We start from the raw sequence: 22778 nt of genomic DNA on the forward strand, positions 1-22778 counted from the left end.
CATGGCATTTTATAATATATCTTATAAGGAACAAAAAATGTTTAAATATTTGTATTGAATATTTATATAAATTTTTACATAATATTTTATATAAGTTTTTAATATTAATACAAAGTTCAAATATTTATTTTTAAAAATTCAATTAATCAAGAAAGTCTAATACTACAAAATATTTGTTATATGGTAATTTATTACCAATAAACAAAATGGTTCTATGCTTGAAGAAACTATAAGTTGAAAATAATACATTTATAGGGGTATATATTTACCATAAATTTTCATATATATATATACATACACATACACCTTATACTTCTTTTAAACTATAAAAAGATAACATTCTTCTTTCAGGATAGTGCTATAAAATACTGATTCAGAGTTGCTTGGAGGTTGAGTCATAGGCATTTTATAGAATAAAAGTTAGGGTGAGCTCAGGTGCTAGGACATTTTGCTGATAAGAGTACCCATCACTTTTCTTTCTTTTTTAAATTAAATTAAATTTAATTTAATTTATTTATATGACAGAGAGAGATCACAAGTAGGCAGAAAGGCAGGCAGAGAGAGAGGAAGGGAAGCAGGTTCCCTACTGAGCAGAGAGCCTGATGTGGGGCTCGATCCCAGGACCCTGAGATCATGACCTGAGACAAAGGCAGAGGCTTTAACCCGCTGAGCCACCCAGGTGCCCCCTGCATCACTTTTTTTGATGGATGATATCTGATTTCCATCTTCTTATGCTATCAGACTGATCCTAACCCTAGATGATGGACTCAAGGAAGTGCAAATTTACCCTATGACTGTTGGTTGAGCCCAACCTATACTTGTAGTTGGGCAAAGAGAAATTGGAAACATATTAAATCTTGTGCAGATTCTTGAAGTTCCCTGAGACAGATTCTCACATAAATTATCTTGCCCAAAATAAAATAATCTGATAAGTAGCAAAGCCAGGATTTAAACCCAATACTCTGATTCCAAACCTTGTGCTTCCACTATGCATGTTTCTATTTTCCAAATAAATCTCCATTACAATTTTTTAAACAGTTTATTAATAGGATTCTTAAACTAGTAATCACTTCAGCCCAGTCCAACTCCCATCTTGTTCATACACAGAATATTTATTTATAAGGTAAAATTCCATCAGTAAAGGACAGACTTATTTGTAGTCATTTCTTTTCTTTTAAAATATTACAATGGTTTATCAAAATAATGACCATGATTATTTCTCCACAGGGTGGTACAGAGGATTTGCCTTAAAAAACCCAAATGTCAAGGTAATAAAAAATACTACTCATAATCATAATTACGGGATTTTTAAAAAGTTGTTTTACTTCATGTTACAATTGCAATTACAGTTGGGAGTCTTAGTTGAAATGCCAAATGGCAATACGGATTTTCATAATTTGGGAAATTCCTTTGAACTCGGATTATCGTTAAGATGCTACTGAAATGATAATCCTACGTAGTCCTTGCAGTTTGTACTGAGAAGACCTTAATAAGCTCTTTGTATATAAACAAAATCTTTTTGAACTGTTTAAGAGAGAGTGAAATTAAAATTAAAGCAGGGGAAGTAGATATTCCAAAAGAAAAATTGAATAAAGGTATTTAATCTTGGAGTTTTCTGTGATATCATTTGCAAAAGAGTGGTGTGGAGAAACACGTGGATTTCAGCAGCTTAATAAGATTCCCTTTTGGGTTTGGGCATGTGAAACATGGAGAAACCTATTATAAAGCTCTCCCTGTTTTTACCATTCCAGACAGAAAACTCAGACTCATATCCTTCATATGGTCATATACATCCTCAGGAATTACAGTAGGAAGTAGTATGATTTTTGTTTGATCTTTTATTTGTATGCTTTATGACCTTGACACACGTCCTTACTATTTATTATCTGTATCTGTCTCCTTTGTTCTAATCTCTCCAACTTTCATCCAAACTTCCCACATTCTGCAATATTCTCTTGCATGTCATGTTCATTTCTTTGTTTAATTCTGGCTTTATTAGGATTGTAGATAAGAAATTGTATCATTGCTTATTCTAGGGATATAATGTTAGTGATCTAAATTCTTCCGCCTATCTTTCTGCTTAACCACACCTTTTTCTAGATCATTCAGCCATGTTTAATAACTGTATTTCATTTATTTTTGGTCATTCTAAAGGAGAGCCTGAAGGACAAAAGAATGTAGAAATTTAATTTTTTAAAATACTTTAGCCCTCATTTAAAGTTATTTTTGGACATCTGCAAGGCACATGCAAATGTAGCTTCAGTACTTAATTATTCATTTGGAATAATTTTGAAAAAAAGTATTATTTCTGCCAGTCCTCTAACCTCAAGTTCTGACTCTTTCTTATTAATTATAATTACTCTGTTTGTTAATCCTACCATATTGGGTTAAATTTTGAAGGAAAAAAATATGTATTTTTTAACATATGTGTCTGTTTACTACTGTTGTATGTACAGAGTTTGCTTATTAAGTTTTATGTTATCCTTGGATCCGCAGAGGTGATAATGTATTCAAATGACATTTGCTTTCCTAAATATTTAATTGAATTTGTCATTTGATGATACATCAAAAATCATTCAGAGGATATTGTCATTTAATGGACAATAAAATTGATGCTAATTTTTTTTGTTGTTTCTTTCAACTTCGCATTTAGAACAAAGGAACAATTTCCTTGTCCTATCTTTTCCCTACAGTAAAAAGCTTTAAGGTAGCATGCTGTCTTTTGTTTAATTTTTGTTCCATCGGTATGCAGCCTGGTGATTAATTGCTGCTGTGTTTCCATCAAAGATCTTCCATAACACATAATATATGATTTGTCTCCCAATTCATAATGTTTTTTTTTTTTTTAACGTGTATATTTTAAAATAGACATGAGTCTATTGTTTCAGGGAGAAGAAAAGGAACAACTATCAAAACAAACAAAAGCTAATACAATATTAAAAAAATGCAATATTTTAAAAATTCTTATTCTGTGTAACATGTCTTCTCTGCAGAATTCCTGAAAATTTAAAGATTTTCTGTTTTATAAAGAATATACTTTTGAGTGAGATTTAATTTTTTTAAATTATTTTAGAGAATCCCTGAGTTTGTAAACTGGTGAATAGTAGGAAATAAAAGGAATGAATCCAGTGCGGTAGAGATGTTGTTTTTCCCTGTTCCTGATACTCTTCAGGTTGTATGACTGTATTTTACACATTTGACTTGTGCAAACACTCCTGCGTTATCAGTCAGCTAGCGCTATAACCTCCTGTTTTCTCCCACAGGGTATCTTTCCTTCCAGCTACGTTCACTTGAAAAATGCCTGTGTGAAGAACAAAGGGTAAGAAATGAGTTTTATTAATAGTGAGAGGATTTTCACAGAACCATTGCTTAGTTGAGAATTTGAAAGGCTTAGTAATTGTCTTGACAAATGAACTACAGGAGATCATGCCATTGTCTTTGTGGTTTGATAAAGGTGGATTACACAAAGGCAGCTGGTAGAGAAAATGTAATACTCTCCATCTGGATGTGCTGGACTGGAGAAGAATCTAGGGCATCACAGGTCTCTCATTGTCCACAGATCATGGAATCAGCCTAATCTGAAGCAGAAGGAGTTGGTTCTTTTTGGTTTCCTGCTGTATGGAGAAGCATGGCAGCCAACTCATGGAGTGCTGAGTCATGTTTCAAACCCCAGGAATTTCCTAGATTCACCACTGATTATAAGCAGCCAAGTCTGACTGTTTTCTCCTAATTCAGGATCATACCGTATCCTTGTGTGACCATTTCATAAAGCCACTCTTCTATTTTAGGAAATGGCATTTCTGTTTATTGTTTGATTGAACTCATTCATCACCCAAGATCTCTCATACATTTTAGAAGGTTTTCTAGTCGATTTGCAAAAGGACTTGAAGGAGCTGTCAGAATAACAGATCATTCAAATAAAATATCATAGTGTAAAACAGTAGAACTTGCTTAGTTAAGCGGTTATCATGAGCAGACCAATCATTATCAGTAGGCCGTGGGTTTGGACCCAAACATTTGCTGCCAGTGCCACAAGGAATACTCACTGGACCATTGAATGATTGTCATTTTATGACAGAAGAAACAATGCAGATTCAGCCATAAAAATTACATTTTACTTCAAATAGAAAAAAATAGCAGTTTACTTGGATGACTAAAGCACATTTTAAATAATAGTAAATGAGATCTTCAAACTTGAATTTTACCAAAAGAGTTCCAGGGATGCTATTTACGTAGATGATTATTATATCCACTGTCTATAAAGGTAAAGTATTAATCTTAGTGCATTGAAATAACTTCTGCAGGTGGACAAGAGTCTATGATATAAATATCCTGAGAGTTACTTACATAGATAAAACTGGAGGAGATCCTTATACTTTGTATCCATATACGCAGAAACACACACATACACACACATATATGCTACTTTAAACAATATTACTATTACTAGCAGTAGCAGTAGTAATTATTTAAACTAGTAGATTAAAATCATAATTCTGATATAAATAATTACAACTGCTACTACCCTTTTTAATAAATGGGTGTCCTTTGGGAAGGTTGTGTAGCTGTAACCCACCAGAAATGAATCAAGGAGAGTAAACAGTCCTTTCGGAGTTCTCCTACCAGGCTCACTCTGACACTGTCCAGCCCCCTGCAAGTGAACCAGAGGAAACCATAGAAGATACTTTAGCCACAGTCTCACTCTTTGTTCTGATCTTTCTGCTCTAGTGATCTGGGCTGGACAGTGTGGAAACCCCAGGGTCTCTACCCTGACCCTTAATGGTGTCCAGCTAGGTAGACTCATGCAGCCAGTTCTCTCTGCTGCCGTTGCCCCAAGCCCCACCCTACGGCTTGAACTCTGTAGATCAAAGGGCCACTCAGCCCCAACGGAACACCCAGAGCAAGGGAAATAGAGGATGCTAGCAAAGACGATGTCCAGCATCATTCCACCCAGTGGAAGTCCTCCCTCTCAAAGCAGAATGGAGTGGGTCATTGTCAAAACAAGTGCTTTCTTTTATTTATTTATTTTTGTCCTAGACAGTAACTGGTACGTGTCTGGCCCCCTTCCTTGAGCCTGAGGAAGTTTAAATAAGGCTATAGATGTCTCAAATTTTAGTTGTGTAAATTTAAGACTTGGTTGTCGGTTCCCCATGTGACACAAGGCATCATGAACATTAAGTAGCAGGAGAATGTTGGGGGTAGAACCCAAGCTTGTTTTCTTTTCTTTTTTTTCCAAAGATTTTATTTATTTATTTGGCAGAGAGAGAGAGAGAGATCACAAGTAGGCGGAGAGGCCGCCAGAGAGAGGGGGGGAAGCAGGCTCCCTGCTGAGCAGAGAGCCCCATTCGGTGCTCCATCCCAGGATCGAGACCCAGCCCTGAGATCATGACCCAAGCCGAAGGCAGAGGCTTAATCCACTGAGCCACCCAGGCGCCCCCAAGTTTGTTTTCTTAAAAAGAAAAAAATTTATTGGAATTGGTTGAGATCCTAGATTCTAGGACCGTTAACTGGAAGAAAACTTAAGCCTGAAAACATTTGAGAACACGTATTACCAGATAATTGCTTTCCCAAAGAGGGACTTCTTTGGGATTTTGATGTAAACATCTCTTATTTTAGGATCAGCAGCCTGATGGCCCACCAGGATTAAGTAGCTGCAAAGTATATCTCAGGATAACTGAACAAAATGTAATCAAGGGCCACTACTTACAACTGTTTGAACATTGACTTTGGTTTTGATATAATTAAGAGGAAACAGCTGCCTCACCAAAAATGGTGATTTTGTCAGGCTTCTTAAAAATTTACATTTTGTTTGAACAAATCCCAAATCAAAGTCTCACAGATGGAACTGCCCTTTTGTTGGTTCCTGGGTCTTCAGAGCATTGTCAGGCTGATGGGGGTCCTTAAATTAAATTACGGTTTATGAACAACGAGGCCACTTCAGTAGTGTTTAATTGCTGCGTGAGGTCATGCCACGTTTTAAATGTTAAGTAGGGCGTCGAGTTGTCCTGGAAATTCATTGTTCCCTTCTTGACCTTACATCTGATCATTTTATAATCTCTGTCTCCAAATATTCATCATGTAAATTGCAATGGCTGCTTCAAAAGCAAAATAAAGGCGCTACCAATTTGAAAATGTCACACATAGACTTGATAAAAGGTTCTGTGTGTGTTGCAGTTCCTATACTACTGTTTACTTTCTTTCCTAGTTTTAAATCCCACTTTTACATTTTCAGCTGTGTTTAAGCCCTAGAAAGAAGGGAAGTACAGAGCAAGTACTTTAGCAGCCCTATGAAATGAGGAAATGAGCCTCTGTTGGTGAAGGTTTTAGTTCTCTTACTTGCTGTCAAGAAGGCTTTACACACGACAATTATACACCCTTTGGATATAACATCACAAAAGAACAGAGCAGTTATTAGCCTCATGCTAAGAAGTAATTTTCCCTTGATCATCTAGACAACCTGGTTCGGCGTCTCAAATGCTGTTACCTTGTACCTGTTAGATGTTGTCCTTGAAAAAATACATACATGTTAAGAAAATAAGTCCTATCAAATAGCTGGTAGCGTTCTTTTGAGATGTTGTGCTGATATAGCCACTTAGGCATTTTAACCTGCACACACACTGAAAAGAATTCGAAAAACCAAATTTGAGATGAGGAAAAAAAGGTTGTTTTATGTCAAAGACAGAAATGGAAGATAAAGGAAATTTGGATTTTATTTTTGTCCATGGCTTCATGCAATATCAGGACCACTTGCATACACTAGGAGATGTTGATGTGAATGTTTTCCAAGTATAGTGGTTTGCTTTTAGAGAAGAAACAGGAATGGTATAGGACCCTAATTGGAGAGAGGAACATTGTGCAATGGATATTGGAACATCTGTGATAGCAAAAGCTTTTAAGTTCAATGATGCATGATAACATTACTAAGAGACTAAGCATTTTTCATGGTCCCATGTACAAATAATGAAAACAAAGTGTTGATAAGATCAAGTGAGTGGGGACGCCTGGGTGGCTCAGTGGGTTAAAGCCTCTGACTTTGGCTCAGGTCATGATCCCGGGGTCCTGGGATCAAGCCCAGCATTGGGGCTCTCTGCTCAGCAGGGAGCCTGCTTCCTCCCTCTCTCCCTCTGCCTGCCTCTCTGCCTGTGATCTCTGTCAAATAAATAAATAAAATCTTAAAAAAAAAATAAAGATCAAGTGAGTGTTTAATCTGTACCTTGGTGTCTAGATATTTCTAACACTAAGTTAGTTTGCAGCCATAATACCCTGATCATTGAAAAAGTCTGTTACTCCCTTTGAGTCCTATGGTCATAGTGCTTGAAAAGCAAAAGCTATCTCATAATTTATGCAGACTTGGTGACCTCATGTTACATGAAGGCTTTTGGGCTTGAGAGGTTAAATGAGTTGTTTTTTAGTGGTCACACTGTGGCTGGAGCAGAAGTCTTCTGATACTGTTTCTTCTGACCACACTCCTCAAACTTGATGTGGATGAAGTGGCTGGACCTTTTGGTATTATTCTGCCATGACCCACATAACATTCCTCGCATGGGTCTCTAATCAGATCCTCGTTACAGTCTGCAGAACCCAAAATAATAGACAGTTTCCTTTCCCACTTTTATCTTTCAGAGGATTTCAAAGAAGATTGTTATCTATGATAATTGCATGTAGACTTTGTTTTTCTCTTTAATTTCACAGACAATTTGAAATGGTTATTCCCACTGAAGACTCCGTTATAACAGAAATGACATCAACATTAAGAGACTGGGGAACCATGTGGAAACAGCTCTATGTGGTAAGTAACTTTTTAGTGTCATAATTTTTGGATAGAGAATTATTTTAAGAAAAACTTGAACAGGAGTTAGCATCGACTAATTGTTGAGCACCTGGTTTAAGGCACTAGGGATCCTCCAGATGTCAGAAATACAGAGCCTAATAAGACATAATCTTGCTGTAATCCATGTGTCCACTAAACATGGGCTCTCTAAGTTTTTTTTTCAAGATGCAGGAATGTAAAAGATGATTTTTATGGCATCTCATCGATCAGAATGGCTTACATGGAAATAATTAGTGTCAGGCTTTCTGAGTATTTTTAATTTTCAAGGAGAAAAATTTATTTTCAGTGCAATTGGAGTATCGGTGGTATTTTATTCTAATTTTCTATAAATGATTCAATATATGGAAAATGACAGACTCCTTAGGCCAAATGAGCCAGAATATTTTAAATACACAAGAGAAAGGAATATTTCCTGAAAAAAAAAAAAAAAAGAGGTCAGGTCAATGTCTGGAGAGTATGCTTTTATGTATTTATTTACCTGTTACAACAAATTATACTTATTGAGAGCTTACTGTGTTGCAAACCATGGGGAGGTACGCCATATGCAATGCCTCATCAACTCCATACACCCACTCAAGGAAATGATGACTGAGAACATCCCCAGCTTACAAAGAAGGAACGTGAGGCAGAATGAGGTTCTTGGCTGTGGCCTACGCAGTGGGAAAATGGCTGAGCTGGGATTCTGATGTGAATCTAGTGCCCTCACTTTGGGTCTCTGAATATGCACACATTTGGAGGTGGTGAAGCTTTGAGGAAGATGAATGCTATTTCTCCTTTTATTTTCAAAGACATTTATGGAACAGCTTAATCATTTGAAGGGAGTGCGTTCAAAATATAAAGGTGTACTTAGCCTGACAAAACGATTTGAAACAGCTTGTCAAAGAGAAAATCCCAATTAGTGAAGGACATTGGCACAGTTTTCATTGTCTGTTACATATAAAATGCAATAGGATATTTCACTGAGGCAAGAAAATCTTAAAAATAAAACCCCTTTTGATGTTGGATTTAACTGACCACGCCCTCCTGGAGCTGGTGGCTTTAGGACTCATTACGAAAATCCACAAAACAGTCTTAGATGAAATGCCGGTCTGAGCTTTGCTGGAATGAGGTAAATGCAAAGTCAAGGTAACTGAACTCAAGGGATCTGTGCTGAGAGGTTACAGAGGAAATGCAGATCTCCCTTCCAGATTTTTTTTTAAAGATTTTATTTATTTACTTGACAGAGATCACAAGTAGGCAGAGAGGCAGGCAGAGAGAGAGGAAGGGAAGCAGGCTCTCTGCTGAAGAGAGAGCCCAATGCATGGCTCCATCCCAGGATCCTGAGATCATGACCTGAGCTGAAGGTAGAGGTTGACCCACTGAGCCACCCAGGCACCCCTCCCTTCCAGATTTTTGAAAAAATTTATATTACGAGGAATATAAAATCCAAGTATTATTTCACTTAAAATAATGTATATAATATGTGGAAATGAAACTATTGGAAATGTTCACATCATTGCATCTTAAATACCCAACAGAAGAGTTATGAAAAGAATGGCAGTGTAAGCGTCCTCCATTAGCGGAGATAGAACACCAGCACTTTGCCTTTTATGTGGCAGCTTGTGGGGAACAAAGTTGAATTTCCTCTTGATTCTGCCTCACCTAGCTATTTTTACCTGCTTTTCAGGTTGTGAACATCTATTTTGGGGACATACTTGATTGGTTTGAAAATCTGTGTGTTGTAAGCTCTAGGAGTAACTTTTCCACCTCCTCATGTCCTGAGTAATGGACACAGAGATAGAATGATTTAAAAGTTCCGCTGGATACTGGCATTGTAGTCAGTTATGTTAGGGACAAATATGAAGTTGAACCTGAAGGGAACAGATTTTCGACCTTGAGAATGAGGCCGACTCGGCTGTGTTGGGCCTTCCGGGTTCTCTTTCCCTTATACAGGTGTTTTGAGCCCAGTGTTTTGATTCAAGTTCATCCTTGCTCTTTTCCAGTGGTTTTAAGGTGCCTGGCTTCTCCACTGGCAAATGTTTGATGAGGATAAGATCTTGTAAATTGTAAGAATTTTATGAGATATACTTAATATAAGTAGAACATTTAGCTTAAAAGCTCATGGTAAATACTTGAGAAATGTTAGTTGCTCTTTTTCATATCATTGGTAAGAGTCTAAATAATGTTCTTTAAAATATCACTTAATAAAATACCGGTAATATAATCACAAAAATCTTAGGAGAAATTCAGCAGCCATCCTTTACTTAAGTACTTCTGTGCATGCCTTTGGCTGGATATTTTAGAACTTTCTTCCCTGGTGCTCTGCCAACTTGTATTTATTCTCAAGTCCTTAGCAGAGATAACCTATTCAGGGTCCCATGCTAAGTGGTAAAACCTGAGTCGAAAGGTAGATCTGCTGCCTCCAAACCCATGCTGTTTTCATTTTGAGGCAAATGGAAACTTCCCATTCTCTAAAATACTCACAATTAGCTTTTTTTCTACATTTTGCACTTATTGCAGGAACTTTCAGATACTGTTTTATTCCAAGGCTTGAATATTATATTCTACCCTTTTCATTTAATGTTAAACCAAGAGCATTTTTCATATTTTCTAAATAGTCTTCATAACTCTTCAGTATTTACAGTCCACTTTTTCAAGACTCACCATTTTATGACCAGCTGTCAGCCCAGACCTGATACATACCCGATACTTTCCCATGAGGAGGGCTGGTTTGCTGGTTAGGGCTGCGGTATGTCAGGGTTCCTGTGTCCCTTCCCTAAAGGGAACGCTGACCAGCTGGTTTCATTTTTACGAAGGATCCAGCTTCCTTATCGTCTTAGCATTCTCTTCAACTTAAGTACTAGAGGAGACATCATTAGAAAATGAAGTCCATCCTACCGCACAACTGTAAAACACCGTCGTCCCCAAGAGCAGGGCTGATGGCTTTTCCAACAGAGCTGCCTCTTCATTTTGCTGCATAGGACTTGACTTATTTTATATCTTCCTTATGTAATTTATTTGACTCGTGTGGACCTTTCCATTGGCCACTGACCACCTCAAGTCTTTCTTGATCTTTCCTTACTGTTTCACATGACTTAGATGGAATCTAGCTCTCAAGATCCACAAAATGACCTCCCATAAATCAAGGATCCCATTCTTCTCCAGCTGCTGGGCCTACCCGAGGGAGACCCAGCATCTGTGGTTGGAGGATCACACCCAGTGGAGACCATGGACTCTGAGCCGTGAATTACCAGAGTATTGCATTACAGTGTGCCTGTCGTGACTTGTATGGGAGCGTATAACATGAGTAAAGAGTGAGAGGTAATAGTAGAACAAGCATAGTAGAGAGCTTTAAATGTCGAGAGCACAATTATTTTTATCTCAGAGGACCAGGGATAGTGTCATGGAGAAAGCTTTGCTGTTCAGCCAGCACATTTGTCTTACCCGCACAGTACATTAAAACACTCCAAGTCACCAAGTCTTGATAAAGTAGAAGACATGTTATGACTTTTTTAAATGTAAAAAAAAAAAAAAAAAATGTGTTCTGACCGAGCATCTTTTCCCATCCCACAGAACTTCTGCTATTTCTGGCAGTTTCTCACTGCAGAGGGCTTCAGATGTATGATAAATCTCAATCCTTTTATACCACTGTTCATGTCCTCTACTAATATTTTAGTAGAAAGTAAAAGTATAGCTTCTTGTTAAGAAAGAGGAAGGGCTGGGGTGCCTGGGTGGCTCAGTGGGTTAAGCCTCTGCCTTCGGCTCAGGTCATGATCCCAGGGTCCTGGGATCCAGCCCTGCATCGGGCTTTCTGCTCCGCTGGGAGTCTGCTTCCTCCTCTCTCTCTCTGACTGCTTCCTTGCCTACTTGTGATCTCTCTCTCTGTGTCAAATAAATAAATAAAATTTAAAAAAAAAGAAAGAAAGAAAGAAAGAAAGATGAAGGGTAGATACTTAGAAATAGTTTTGCCCTCCATGTCTCTAGGTAAGAGATACAGGCCAGCTTTGGGTAAAGAGACAACGTTAGCAGAAGGCTTGTCCTGGACCAACCCCACGGCAGTAACAGTATTAGTAACTGCCAACACTTGGGTGGTATTTATTCTAGGTCGGGCATTATTCTAACAGTTTTGGTGTATTAACTTATCAATCTTGACAGTGACCCAATCAGGTAGTTATTATAATATCCATTCTATAGATAAGAAAATACACACGAAGAGGTTAATAAGTTGCCAAAGGTTTATCAGCGAGTAAATGGCAAACTTGGAATGCAGATTGCACAGCCAGGCTCCCAAGTCTGTGTTCTTCATCACTGTGCTGACCTCCCTTCACCAACATTATCTCCAGGCCACAAAACAGCTGTATAGGAAGGTAGGACTGTCTGTTTCACAGATGACAGAACTCACTCACCAAGGCTTTAAAACAAATAAGTAGCAAAAGCAGCGTTTGAAGCTGGGAGTTTCACCCATCTTCCTTATGTTAAGTCGCCTTGCTTGACAAATTTCCCAGGAGAGTATTGAATCTACATGAATATTTAACAAGTAAGAAAGAAAACAGTGTTTGTTCATAGACGTCTGAATAGTGACCAGATAATAGCAGTGAATGGGTTTGAGAGTTCTCTGTGTAGAGCCAGCTTGTGATGGGAAATACAGTAAAGCAGGAAGACCAGCATGTAAGAAATAATAAGAATATCATAGTGTTTTCTGTTGAAGCGGGCTTTATTGTATGCAGCCACTGTTGAGAGAAGAGAGAAAAGAATGTGAGTAAGAGTTATCACCGGAAGGTTCCTGACAGAGGTGGATTCGGGTGGAGCCTTGAAGGACAGCAGAATGTGGATGGAGCTAAAGAAAGGAGGGTTGGAGGTGGAGGAGGGGCAGTGCTCCGGGCGTGGAGGTGTGGTGAGGACTCCTGGAAAGGGAAGTTGGATTCTTGGACAGCACCTGGTCGTGCACCTGGCTGAGAGTGTAGAGCGCAGCGGGCGTATTCGAGTGTGAGGGGAGAGGGACCCACCCGTTCACAGAGAATCTGCCCACCGAGTGGCAAGCACATGGAGGCTGAGCTGGACTTGTCCCCCCTCCCCGCTCACTCTGGGGACTGACCACCGCTTCCATGTTTGGGTACTTCCCAGAGAAATGAAGGCGATCTCTTCCATCGGCTGTGGCACATCATGAATGAAATCCTGGATCTGCGCCGGCAGGTGCTGGTGGGCCATCTGACCCACGACCGGATGAAGGATGTGAAGCGTCACATTACCGCCCGCCTGGACTGGGGCAATGAGTGAGTACCGTCCCCCATGGTGGTGGTGGTGGGGGCCGGGGTGTCTCTGGTGACAGATGTCACATAGGTGTGAGTCACTGTGTGGTAATAACACCGAAAACACCATATGGGGTTTTTTCAGTTTTCTCCTTGTGGGGACTTAGGGAAGACGGTCATCGATGGAGCTGAGAACTGGATCCCCTCAGGCTGGGGAGGGCACCAGGATGTTGTTTGTTCTCTAGTGGCCTGTGAGGTCGACAGTGTGCACGTTCTTGTAGAATATGAAATATTTACAGGGATCAACCGGATAAGGCTTCTTCTAAATAGGTCTTATTTAAAAATAAGCTTTAGGTTTGGCATGTGTATTTGCTTTTAATATATACCCCTTCCGTATTGTGGTAATATGTCACCAGACTAATCTGGAGGGAGACAGACGCTGATGTTAACACTGCCTATTAAGTCTTTTTTTTTTTTTTTTAAAGATTTTATTTATTTATTTGTCAGAGAGAGAGCGAGCGAGAGCGAGCACAGGCAGACAGAGTGGAAGGCAGAGTCAGAGGGAGAAGCAGGCTCCCTGCAGAGCAAGGAGCCCGATGTGGGACTCGATCCCAGGATGCTGGGATCACGACCTGAGCTGAAGGCAGCTGCTTAACCAACTGAGCCACCCAGGCGTCCCTGCCTATTAAGTCTTAAAACAGGTGCACCATGGGGGAATTGATTATTGCCCTTGAATCCGCCTGTGTGTAGATATTGGCCCCTTTGAGGAGCTGCTTTGGAGAACTCAGTAAAAAGTAGACCAAGATTTATTCTTAAATAAAACTATGACTAATCTAAAATAACCTCCAAACACTTCAGTTAATCTCATCATTTAAAGCTCTGATCAGGGCTGATATTGTACTAAGTATTAATGCTAATATGTGGGTGAGAAATTAGAATACACTTTGGCTATGATCCTGGGCTTGTTGCAAGAAGTCAGAAGGTCTCTCAGTGTCATGGTCTTGTCCTCCCTTCCTTTCCCTTCTCAGTCCCCATTGGCTAATTGGACCTTCAAAGGATCTTAGGGGTACAGAATAAAAGAAAAGCCAGCAGAAAAGGGGGAAATGGCAGGACATACAACACAGATGAATTCACCTCTTATTGAATCTGGAAAAATCGATTTGAAGCTAGAGTGCAGCTTCTTCTGACTGCAGGAAGTTGCTCTCTCAGAAGCCAGTTTTGATTCCTCTGAGATGAGATGACTACAGTTATGAGCACATGGACCTACTTTAAGCCTCATGCTCACCTTGAGTACTTGGGCTATTTTGTTGAGTAAGATGTGCCATTCATCTTTTACAGATGAGCAGTATGATAGCCCCAAGTTATTTACCTTTACAAGATTGATTCCGTGGGGGATTAAAAAAAACAAAAAACAACCGTAGGTGGGGAATGGCAACAGGACATTAGACTAGGAATGCTGCTTTTTGAGACATGAGGCGAATTCCTGAGCCCTTCTTGACTTCACTTTTCTCACCTGTGGAAGGAGTACGTTGAACTAGAGAAGGTCTGTGGGCCGTTTCTGCTCCAGGACTGTATGAGTCCAAACACACAGCATTTCCTGGGGAAGAAAACATGGCGGCCATTTGCACCGAGCCTCCCGTCTTGCTATGTGAGATGAGGCAGAGTGGGTGGGGGTAATTTCAAGGCTGTTTGAAAGGGACTCATGCTGTCTATCCTGTGTTTCTTTTTCATTTTGAAAAAAAATATTTTGAGTTTTCACTGACTTATATTGGCTCTTAGTCATTATGCTGGACCTTCTTTAAAGATGAGTTTGTAAATAGGAAGAAAGTTGGATGAAGTAGCTTATCAAAAATAGCATAGAAATATAGAGCAGGCAGAAAGATACTTTTTCAGTTTTAGGAAGGAGATGATGACAGAGAGAAAAACATTAATTATGACTGAATCATGACTCCGTTTTGACTCATGTAAATTCTAGCTTTACTTTGGGCAGTTCTGTGGCTAATTTATGGTAAGTTGGGAAAACATTGATGCATGAAAATGAACAATATAATTTATATAGCTCATCCTCAAATTCATGAATTTTCTAAGGTCTCATTCTGTTTTCTTTGACCACTTAACTTAAAAACAACTTACAGCACACAGATTGTGCGTTTACTGGCTTCTTGTAAGTATTAAATCAGTTGTCTTATTGAGTAGTGCTAAAAGAAAAACAAATTCAGATAATGCAAGAGAATTATCTCTAGATAATTAAATTATCTAGATTAAACTAGATCAGATTTTTCTGCAAAATTATCTGTCAGCATGTAGATCTCTGGATGACCATAAATTAAGAATGTTCAATCTCATGTTGTGTATCATGAGACCATGTAACCAGTGGTAAAGAGAAGCCCTCTGCATGTGGGAAGCTTGGGAGGAAGTGGAGGAGGAGCTATTTCCTTTTGTTCCTTAACAGAGCCATGAAAAGAAGTATCCACACCTGGAAGTGTCACACAGAGTTAAAATAATGATACCTGTTTCTGTTCTCCATAGAGTCCTGTGTTGTCCTTTGACTTTTCTCACTAAGATCATACAGGAGGGAGAATCCATTCTTTCTTTCTTTCCAGTGACTGAAATGATAAAGAGTGTGCCCCTCCCTTCCCTGCTCTGGTCTCCCATATCCTGAGCATTTACTCCTTTCTCCTTTTACCTCATTTCTTCTTCCTGATATTAAAACACTGCCCGGATCCTGTTCTGTGAGCTAGGAAAATCTCAAACACTGGGAGAGGTATCCTAAGGATATACCTAGGAATGAACAAAACAAAATAAAAACAGAGGAAGCTCTCTTCATACAGCTAGGACCCAGGAAGCCAGCAGAAACTGAACAATTACAGCTTTAGGAGAGAAAGACTTGCAAGTTAAAGGTTCCTGGGACCCCAGGACCAGGAGGTTTCTGGACTTCACACCTGCTCCAAAGCCTTTGCAGCTAGAGTTGGAGTTTTCTCATTCTCCAGTGATGGACACCAGTTGTCCTTCGAATATCTTTTCTTCCTCGTGCCATATGGCTGATGCTCTGACTTTCCAGGTCCAAATTCTCAAAGAAGGAATCTCATTGAAAGCCAAAATCTACTATTCCTGTCTAGACTGAGGTTTTCTACCAGCCACTCATAAGCTATTGGCCAGTCCCTGGATTATTTGTCCTTAGGTCAGGTGTCTATCTGTTAAGCCAGTCATGTGTGCCTGGGGTAGGGGAGATATCAGATGACTAGACTGCCTCAGCAATTCCTCATGACACCCAGGATAGGACAGCTTCTCAAAGAAGGAGCTGTGGGTAAGGTTGGTGCCATGATTCATGTGTAGTTATATATCCTCTTTCCTTTGCTAGATAATCTTTCCTCAGCAATACCGTCCTGGTGTCAAATGATGTCTTATATTGGAGTGCAGTGGTTCTCTCTTGGGAGGGGGCAGAGAATGGGGAATAGACCCTATCAGAATCCCTGGTAAGGTAGACCAAGGGGGGATGTATTAGTCTGCTAGGGCTGCCATAACAAAATATCATAGAGTGGGTGGCTTGAACAACACATGTATTTTCTCACAGTTCTGGAGGCTGGACATCTATGATCAAGGTACCAGCAGATTCAAATTTGGTGAGGGCCGTCTTGCTGGCTTGAAAACAGCTGCCTTCTTGCTGTGTCCTCACATGACCTTTCCTCTGTGCTTATGTGGAGATAGAGAAATCTCTGGGGTCTCTGCTTCCTCTTATAAGAACACCAGTTCTATTGGATTAGGGCCCGACCCTTATGACCTCATGTAACCTGTATTACCTTATTATGGTCCCTGTCTTCAAATATAATCATAATGGTGTTGGCTATATTGGGCTTCCATATAAAGGAACACATTTAATCCATAATAGGGAGATATGGGTACTTTGAGAACAAATCACAATGCTGTATGTGATTTGAAAGTTCAAGAAAAATTAGAGAATGGGAGTGTGATTTGTATGTTTCTCAAAGAGAAACATAATTGAAGAAAATTAAGCTTTTTCACATCAAAGACAACTACTGCCATTATAAGAACAACTGTCCCTCAAGGTGGCTGGGTCAGCTTGAAGTAAGTGCCAAATTAATGAGTTCTATTTACAAAACCTCTAATGAAGTTTGGGGTAAGGTATGGGATTTCAGGATTTTTTTTTTTAAATACACAAGGGAGAAAGCTGTGGTTTTATAACTGGAAATGCCATGGCAGAAGGCTTCCGTGTTAGAAGACGATGTGAAAGGGACACAGAAAAAATTATCATCAGAGAATTACAGTGAGACATGGAGTGGGATAACTGAGGAGAGTCTGGGAGAGAAACAGTATCTTGGCCTTGATCTACAGGGCATCACAGAGACATCGTGACATTTTTGGGATGGTCGTGGAAGCTTCAGGAGATAAATGATACAACATAGATATCATTGTAGTCAAGCAGGCACCCTGGAGAGGAGGATGTCACCAAGGTCCCTAGAGGCGAAGTGGCAGTTACACTGATTTTCCTCCATCTGTGGTAGGACCTCACAAATCAGCCACCACACTTGCTCTCACTGAGGCTAGATGTATAACCTTAGAACAGTTCTTAGTACAGTAAGCCACATGTCAGCTGTGTCCATCTGACCTGAGAGATTAAACCATTTTACTACCCCAGGCCTAAAACTGTACTGCTTTAACTTCTGTCCCCTGCCTTTCCTGAGTTTCTTCAAATGACCGACCCCAGAACTTTCTGTAACTGAGGACTACACATGTTGCCAGAGAGTCACATTAGAAATGTGTCTGCCATAAGTGACTCTTAATCTCACAAAACAAACTGAGGGTTGCTGGGGGGAGGGGGGTTAGGAGAAGGCAGGGTGGGGTTATGGACATTGGGGAGGGTATGTGCTTTGGTGAGTGCTGTGAAGTGTGTAAACCTGGCGATTCACAGACCTGTACCCCTGGGGATAAAAATACATGTTTATTAAAAAAAAAAAAAAAAAAGAAAGAAATGTGTTTGCTTTGGATGTAACTAGCTATGTATTGTAAGGTCAAATCCTAAAGGCCAGACTTCCCTCTTTCTCAACTCTTGATTTCTAGAACAAAAGTATGTCCCGCTCTTGTTTCTGCCCCGGTCTAACATGGAAGAGTTTCTGTGGTGATGGTTCTTGGGGCTTCCAGTGGCAGGGGCTCAGGACCTGCCCATCCCCTCGATTGACCTGCCTTTGTCACCTTTCTAAAGTTATGCCGCATGTCCAGCCTGGTTATGTTGGCTTCTCCAAATGTGGTAGCCAGTTAGTAGAAGTCAGAAGACAGGAGTGAATGAAGGATGATGGGAGACATATCTGATTTCGAGATGACACAGTAAAAATGCTCTTCTTTAATATATTCTATAGAATTGACTTTTCCCCCCATTTTTTTTCTGTGTTTTCTAGACAACTGGGACTGGATTTGGTGCCCAGGAAAGAGTATGCAATGGTGGATCCAGAGGACATCAGCATTACTGAGCTCTACCGACTGGTAGGTACATGGAACCTTGGCTTACAGCCTCACTGCTAATTTTGTGGTTTCCATGGCATTCTTCATACTTGATTGATTTTATAAGAATAGGATGTTCCAAGTTTAATTTGGAGCAAGTCAAGAGAATTGAGAGCTGAGGTGACCATGCCCCAGGTAAAAAACTGGGGCACTTCACCTGTTCCAGAATCATATGATGGGCACTACTGAGCTCTCAAGTCTTAGATATTAGGAAGTAAATCCAAAGAAGTTCTAAGTTCTTTTGCACATCTTTGTATATTTTGTTAGTTTAGTGATATGCCCACAAATCCTATATATTTATCTGTTGTTTTCCAGTACAGTGCCGAGGCTAATGATATCCACTTATTCTTCCCCCAAATGTTGCCCCCACTCCCTGCCCCCATTACCACCATATGCAAAATCCATCAAAAGTGTCTCCTCCATTGTCTGCAACTGCTGATCTTACCCCACCCCTTCTAGCCCCTAATCCATCCTCAGTTCTGAAGTCTGTGAATGATTCTAAGATGTTTGATCATATTGCTCATCACCTATCACTTGAGTTTTTCCTAGGTACGTGGTAAGTTAAATCTGGTCCGGTCTGCCTTGTATTTAGCCTTATATCCTTTGGTTTTGGTTTTAGTTTTTTTAAGATTTTATTTATTTGACAGAGAGCACAAGTAGGGGGAGCAACAGACAGAGGGAGAGGGAGAAGCAGGCTTCCCACTGAGCAGAGAGCCTGATGCAGGGCTCAATCCCAAGATCTTGGGATCATGACCTGAGCCAAAGGCAGACACCTAACCAACTGAGCCTCCCAGGCGCCCCTAGCCTTTTATTCTTAATACTTGTGTAAAAATTACCTAATTTCCTGATATCTAACTAAGCTCTTTTAAAACCCCAAATCAAAGATTATGGCTGGTAAGGGCTTTCAAAAGCCATGATGCCAGTGTAATTTTACTTCAGTATGGTTTCCCATGCATCTTACTATAATGTTGAAAGGAACAGCACCTATGGTAAATAGTAGACTCATTTCTGGAAGACCCTGCCTCTTTTGGATAGCTTCCCAAGTGTACAGTAGTCTTCATAGAATAGTGGGGATAATCTTGACCTGAGATGATCTGGGTCTGAGAAATGTGGGGAAATCACCGGTCGGCCCATCAGAGCTGATGTCTGAGTTTTAGAAAGCAGTTCTACCACTTTCAGTTTTTTCCTTCATCACTGCTCTCTGCTCAGATTATTTATCTGCACCTTATTATGTCAGTTGGAATTAATTCTGCCTTCTGTAGAGAATTTCCTTCACATTGAGCTTCTTGAGAGAAATGTTTCATGAGGAAAAAAAAAAAAAGAAGAAATGTTTCATGAGGCACACCTTTGTGGCATCAGTGCTAAGCAGAAACCACAGTTAAATGTCAGTTGGAGGGAGGGAGAGAAAGAGGAAGGAAACAAAGTAAGAGCATCTCAAGTTCAAGTTACCCCTCATTCTTTGCTTGTATAACAAGTAAAATCTGGGTAATTTATTTGTGAGCCCTGTCCTCCAGTGGAGTGTCTTTGTTGCAGTTGTTTTCTTTAAGGGACTGAGCATCAAATTTGTCTCTTACTTTTTTAAATCACGCGACTGGAAGTTTCTTCAGGGTAGGCAGTGTTTTATACTTCCTCTGTCATCCCCAAGATAATCTCGTACAGTGCTTTGTACTTCATAAGTCATCACTCAGTGTTTTTGAGGTCAACATGGTCTTATGAAAAGACCATGGGTGTAGATCCAAAAAACTGGATTTCAATTCCCTTTTCTCAGGCGTGTGGTCTTGAGCTTATCACTTAGTCTCTCAGAGATTCTGTTTCTTCCCCTGTTAAGTAAGGAAATAATTCTTAGCATGTTTGTTAGGAAGATTAAATAAGAAATGCCTGTAAGTGACCTTTCCTTGACAGTTAGTGTTTGCAGCGCACCTAAGCGTTCAGTCGATTTACATTCCTTGCTCACCTTTATTTCATCCTTATTAGAGAGGCAAGTGGCAAGAATAATTGATACCTTACACGCCAGATCTTAAGATTAGATCTGCCTGTGTTGAGTGAAATAAATAGTAGAAGCTTAGACATGATAGAAATTTATTTCTTTCGCAGGCCAGGAGGCAGGAGGTTCTGGGCCTGTGTCTGGTTTCATGGTGTCAAAAGTGATACAGACTTTTTATTTTTCTGCCAGACAGTCCATGGCTTCCATCGTTAAGGATACTTCCAAGTTCAGTACAGCTGCAAGAGCTCTGGCCATTACATCTGCTTTCCAGCAGTAGGAAGGAGAAAGGCTTGAAAGGGCTGGGCTAGAAATTCCACACAATATTTGCAGTTACATTTCTTTGGCAAGAACATAGTCACATCCCGTATTTAGTTAAGGGATGGCATATACTCGATAAGCAACTAACAGTGTCTGACACAAGTAGATTTTAGTTTTCCTAGTTTGGTTTTGTATGTGTGTGATTTTATCTTTGTTCTTCTGACCTGATGTCTTATATTGGATGGCAAATTGATTCCATCTTTTTCAACATTCCGATTGGTTAGTGATGACCGCTGGGAGTGCTATGTTGATACGATTCTGGGGTCCCATCCGGGTGGCTGTCCCTGGGGCAGGGGACTCCCACTCATGAGCACGGACTTCCAGGCCAGGGTGTTTTTCATTTTTAGAGCTCAAATCCTCACCCAAGGTGTTCATTTGTGATTTTCCTTGAAAATTTAGTTTCTCCTAGTAGTGGTCATATTTTACTGTTGGTAAAGCAAAGACAGCAGCCCAAGGAAAACCCAAATTATTATAAGCTGCAGAAGAACCTGTTCTTGGCAAGGCAGCTTCCGGTTCCTGTTTATGTCCTGGCCGAGCAGTAATCAGATTGTCCATCGCGCTGCTCTTTTTCTCTGGGCAGCATAGAAGTGACTGACTATAGTGACTTCACCGGTGAAGTTCACAGGAACCACCGCCAATGCCTTGCCGGTCGTCATCGTCAGCGTCGTTTTTTTGGTGTTTGTCGTCACTTACAGTTCAAGGGCCATGGCATGCGTGCCCCGGTAGGGGATGTTTAATTGATTGTTGGCACTTGTTGTTGTTGTTGTTTTTCTTTTTTTTTTTTTTTTTTAATTTATTTGTCAGAGAGAGAGAGAGCGTGAACACAGGCAGACAGAATGGCAGGCAGAGGCAGAGGGAGAAGCAGACTCCCTGCCGAGCAAGGAGCCCGATGTGGGACTCGATCCCAGGATGCTGGGATCATGACCTGAACCGAAGGCAGCTGCTTAACCAACTGAGCCACCCAGGCGTCCCTGTTGTTGTTTTTTTTAATATGTCTTCTCCATGTCCTATTTGAAACACAGACGTTTGTATCTTGCTAAATCCATACTGCATCTTTAAAAGAAGAAAAACAGTCTTGCTTTAGGTTTTGGATAGCCTTGTTAGCAGATCTTTCTCACCTAATTATGTTCATCTAAGCAGTAAAATGTGCTAAACCTCACAGTGTTAACATATGTCCACTTGGAACATTTGGTTTTCTGCCAAAGGCCAGATCCCAATCCTTCTGTAAATAAAGAGAGCCTTAGCTAGATTCTCTGTTTATCTGTGCACACAGAGTATCTTTTTATAAACCTTTCTTGGTTTTATAAGATCACGTTAGCTAACTGCTTTATGATCCTTAGTGGGTGGACCAGAGATTCTCAAACAGAGAGCAGGGGACATTTGACCATGTCTGGAGACATTTTTGGTTGTCACAATTGGGGGGTGGGTGGATGGAGGTGGGGAGAGGTGCTTCTGGGTCTGATGCATAGAAGCCAGAGAAAGCTGCTGGACATTGTACAAAACCCAGGAAAGCCCTCACAACAAGGAAATATCCAGCCCAAATTATCAGTAGTTCTGAAGCTGAAAAACCATGATATAGGCAATCTACCCAGTAATTGATACATTATATGAGGATTAAATATTTATATCCCTTCAATAAATCTTTGGAATGAATCTCTTTCTTTTCCAAATCAAAGGTTTAGTTAAACAATAAGCACATTTAGAGTGGCTGGTAGGTGCCTTTGTAAGCATAATTCATTTCACAGATGGATTTTTGTCTGTTTGTTATAACCACCAAATTATAGCCCTTAAAGTGTGAACATGCCTTTTTAATTTTGTTTTTGTAATAATATTTTCACAGAGATATTTTTAGCCGTTCCCCATAGTAGTGAGTTACCAGGAGATAAACAAGTCATCACAA

At 40.0% G+C, this 22778-nt stretch overlaps 1 protein-coding gene across 3 annotated transcripts in view; it reads left to right on the forward strand.

The window, feature by feature from the left end:
- The window catches only part of DOCK4 (dedicator of cytokinesis 4), a 431767-nt gene that overhangs the window by 190473 nt on the left and 218516 nt on the right, over positions 1 to 22778 (forward strand). For all 3 annotated transcript variants that reach the window (XM_059396554.1, XM_059396556.1, XM_059396555.1), the window contains exons 3-7: positions 1228 to 1268; positions 3264 to 3319; positions 7693 to 7789; positions 12935 to 13083; positions 18474 to 18558. In XM_059396554.1, the coding sequence (XP_059252537.1) occupies positions 1228 to 1268; positions 3264 to 3319; positions 7693 to 7789; positions 12935 to 13083; positions 18474 to 18558 (428 nt within the window). The remainder of the gene's footprint in view (positions 1 to 1227; positions 1269 to 3263; positions 3320 to 7692; positions 7790 to 12934; positions 13084 to 18473; positions 18559 to 22778) is intronic.

Source organism: Mustela nigripes, chromosome 4 (assembly GCF_022355385.1).
Source record: "Mustela nigripes isolate SB6536 chromosome 4, MUSNIG.SB6536, whole genome shotgun sequence".
Lineage (NCBI taxonomy): Eukaryota > Metazoa > Chordata > Mammalia > Carnivora > Mustelidae > Mustela > Mustela nigripes.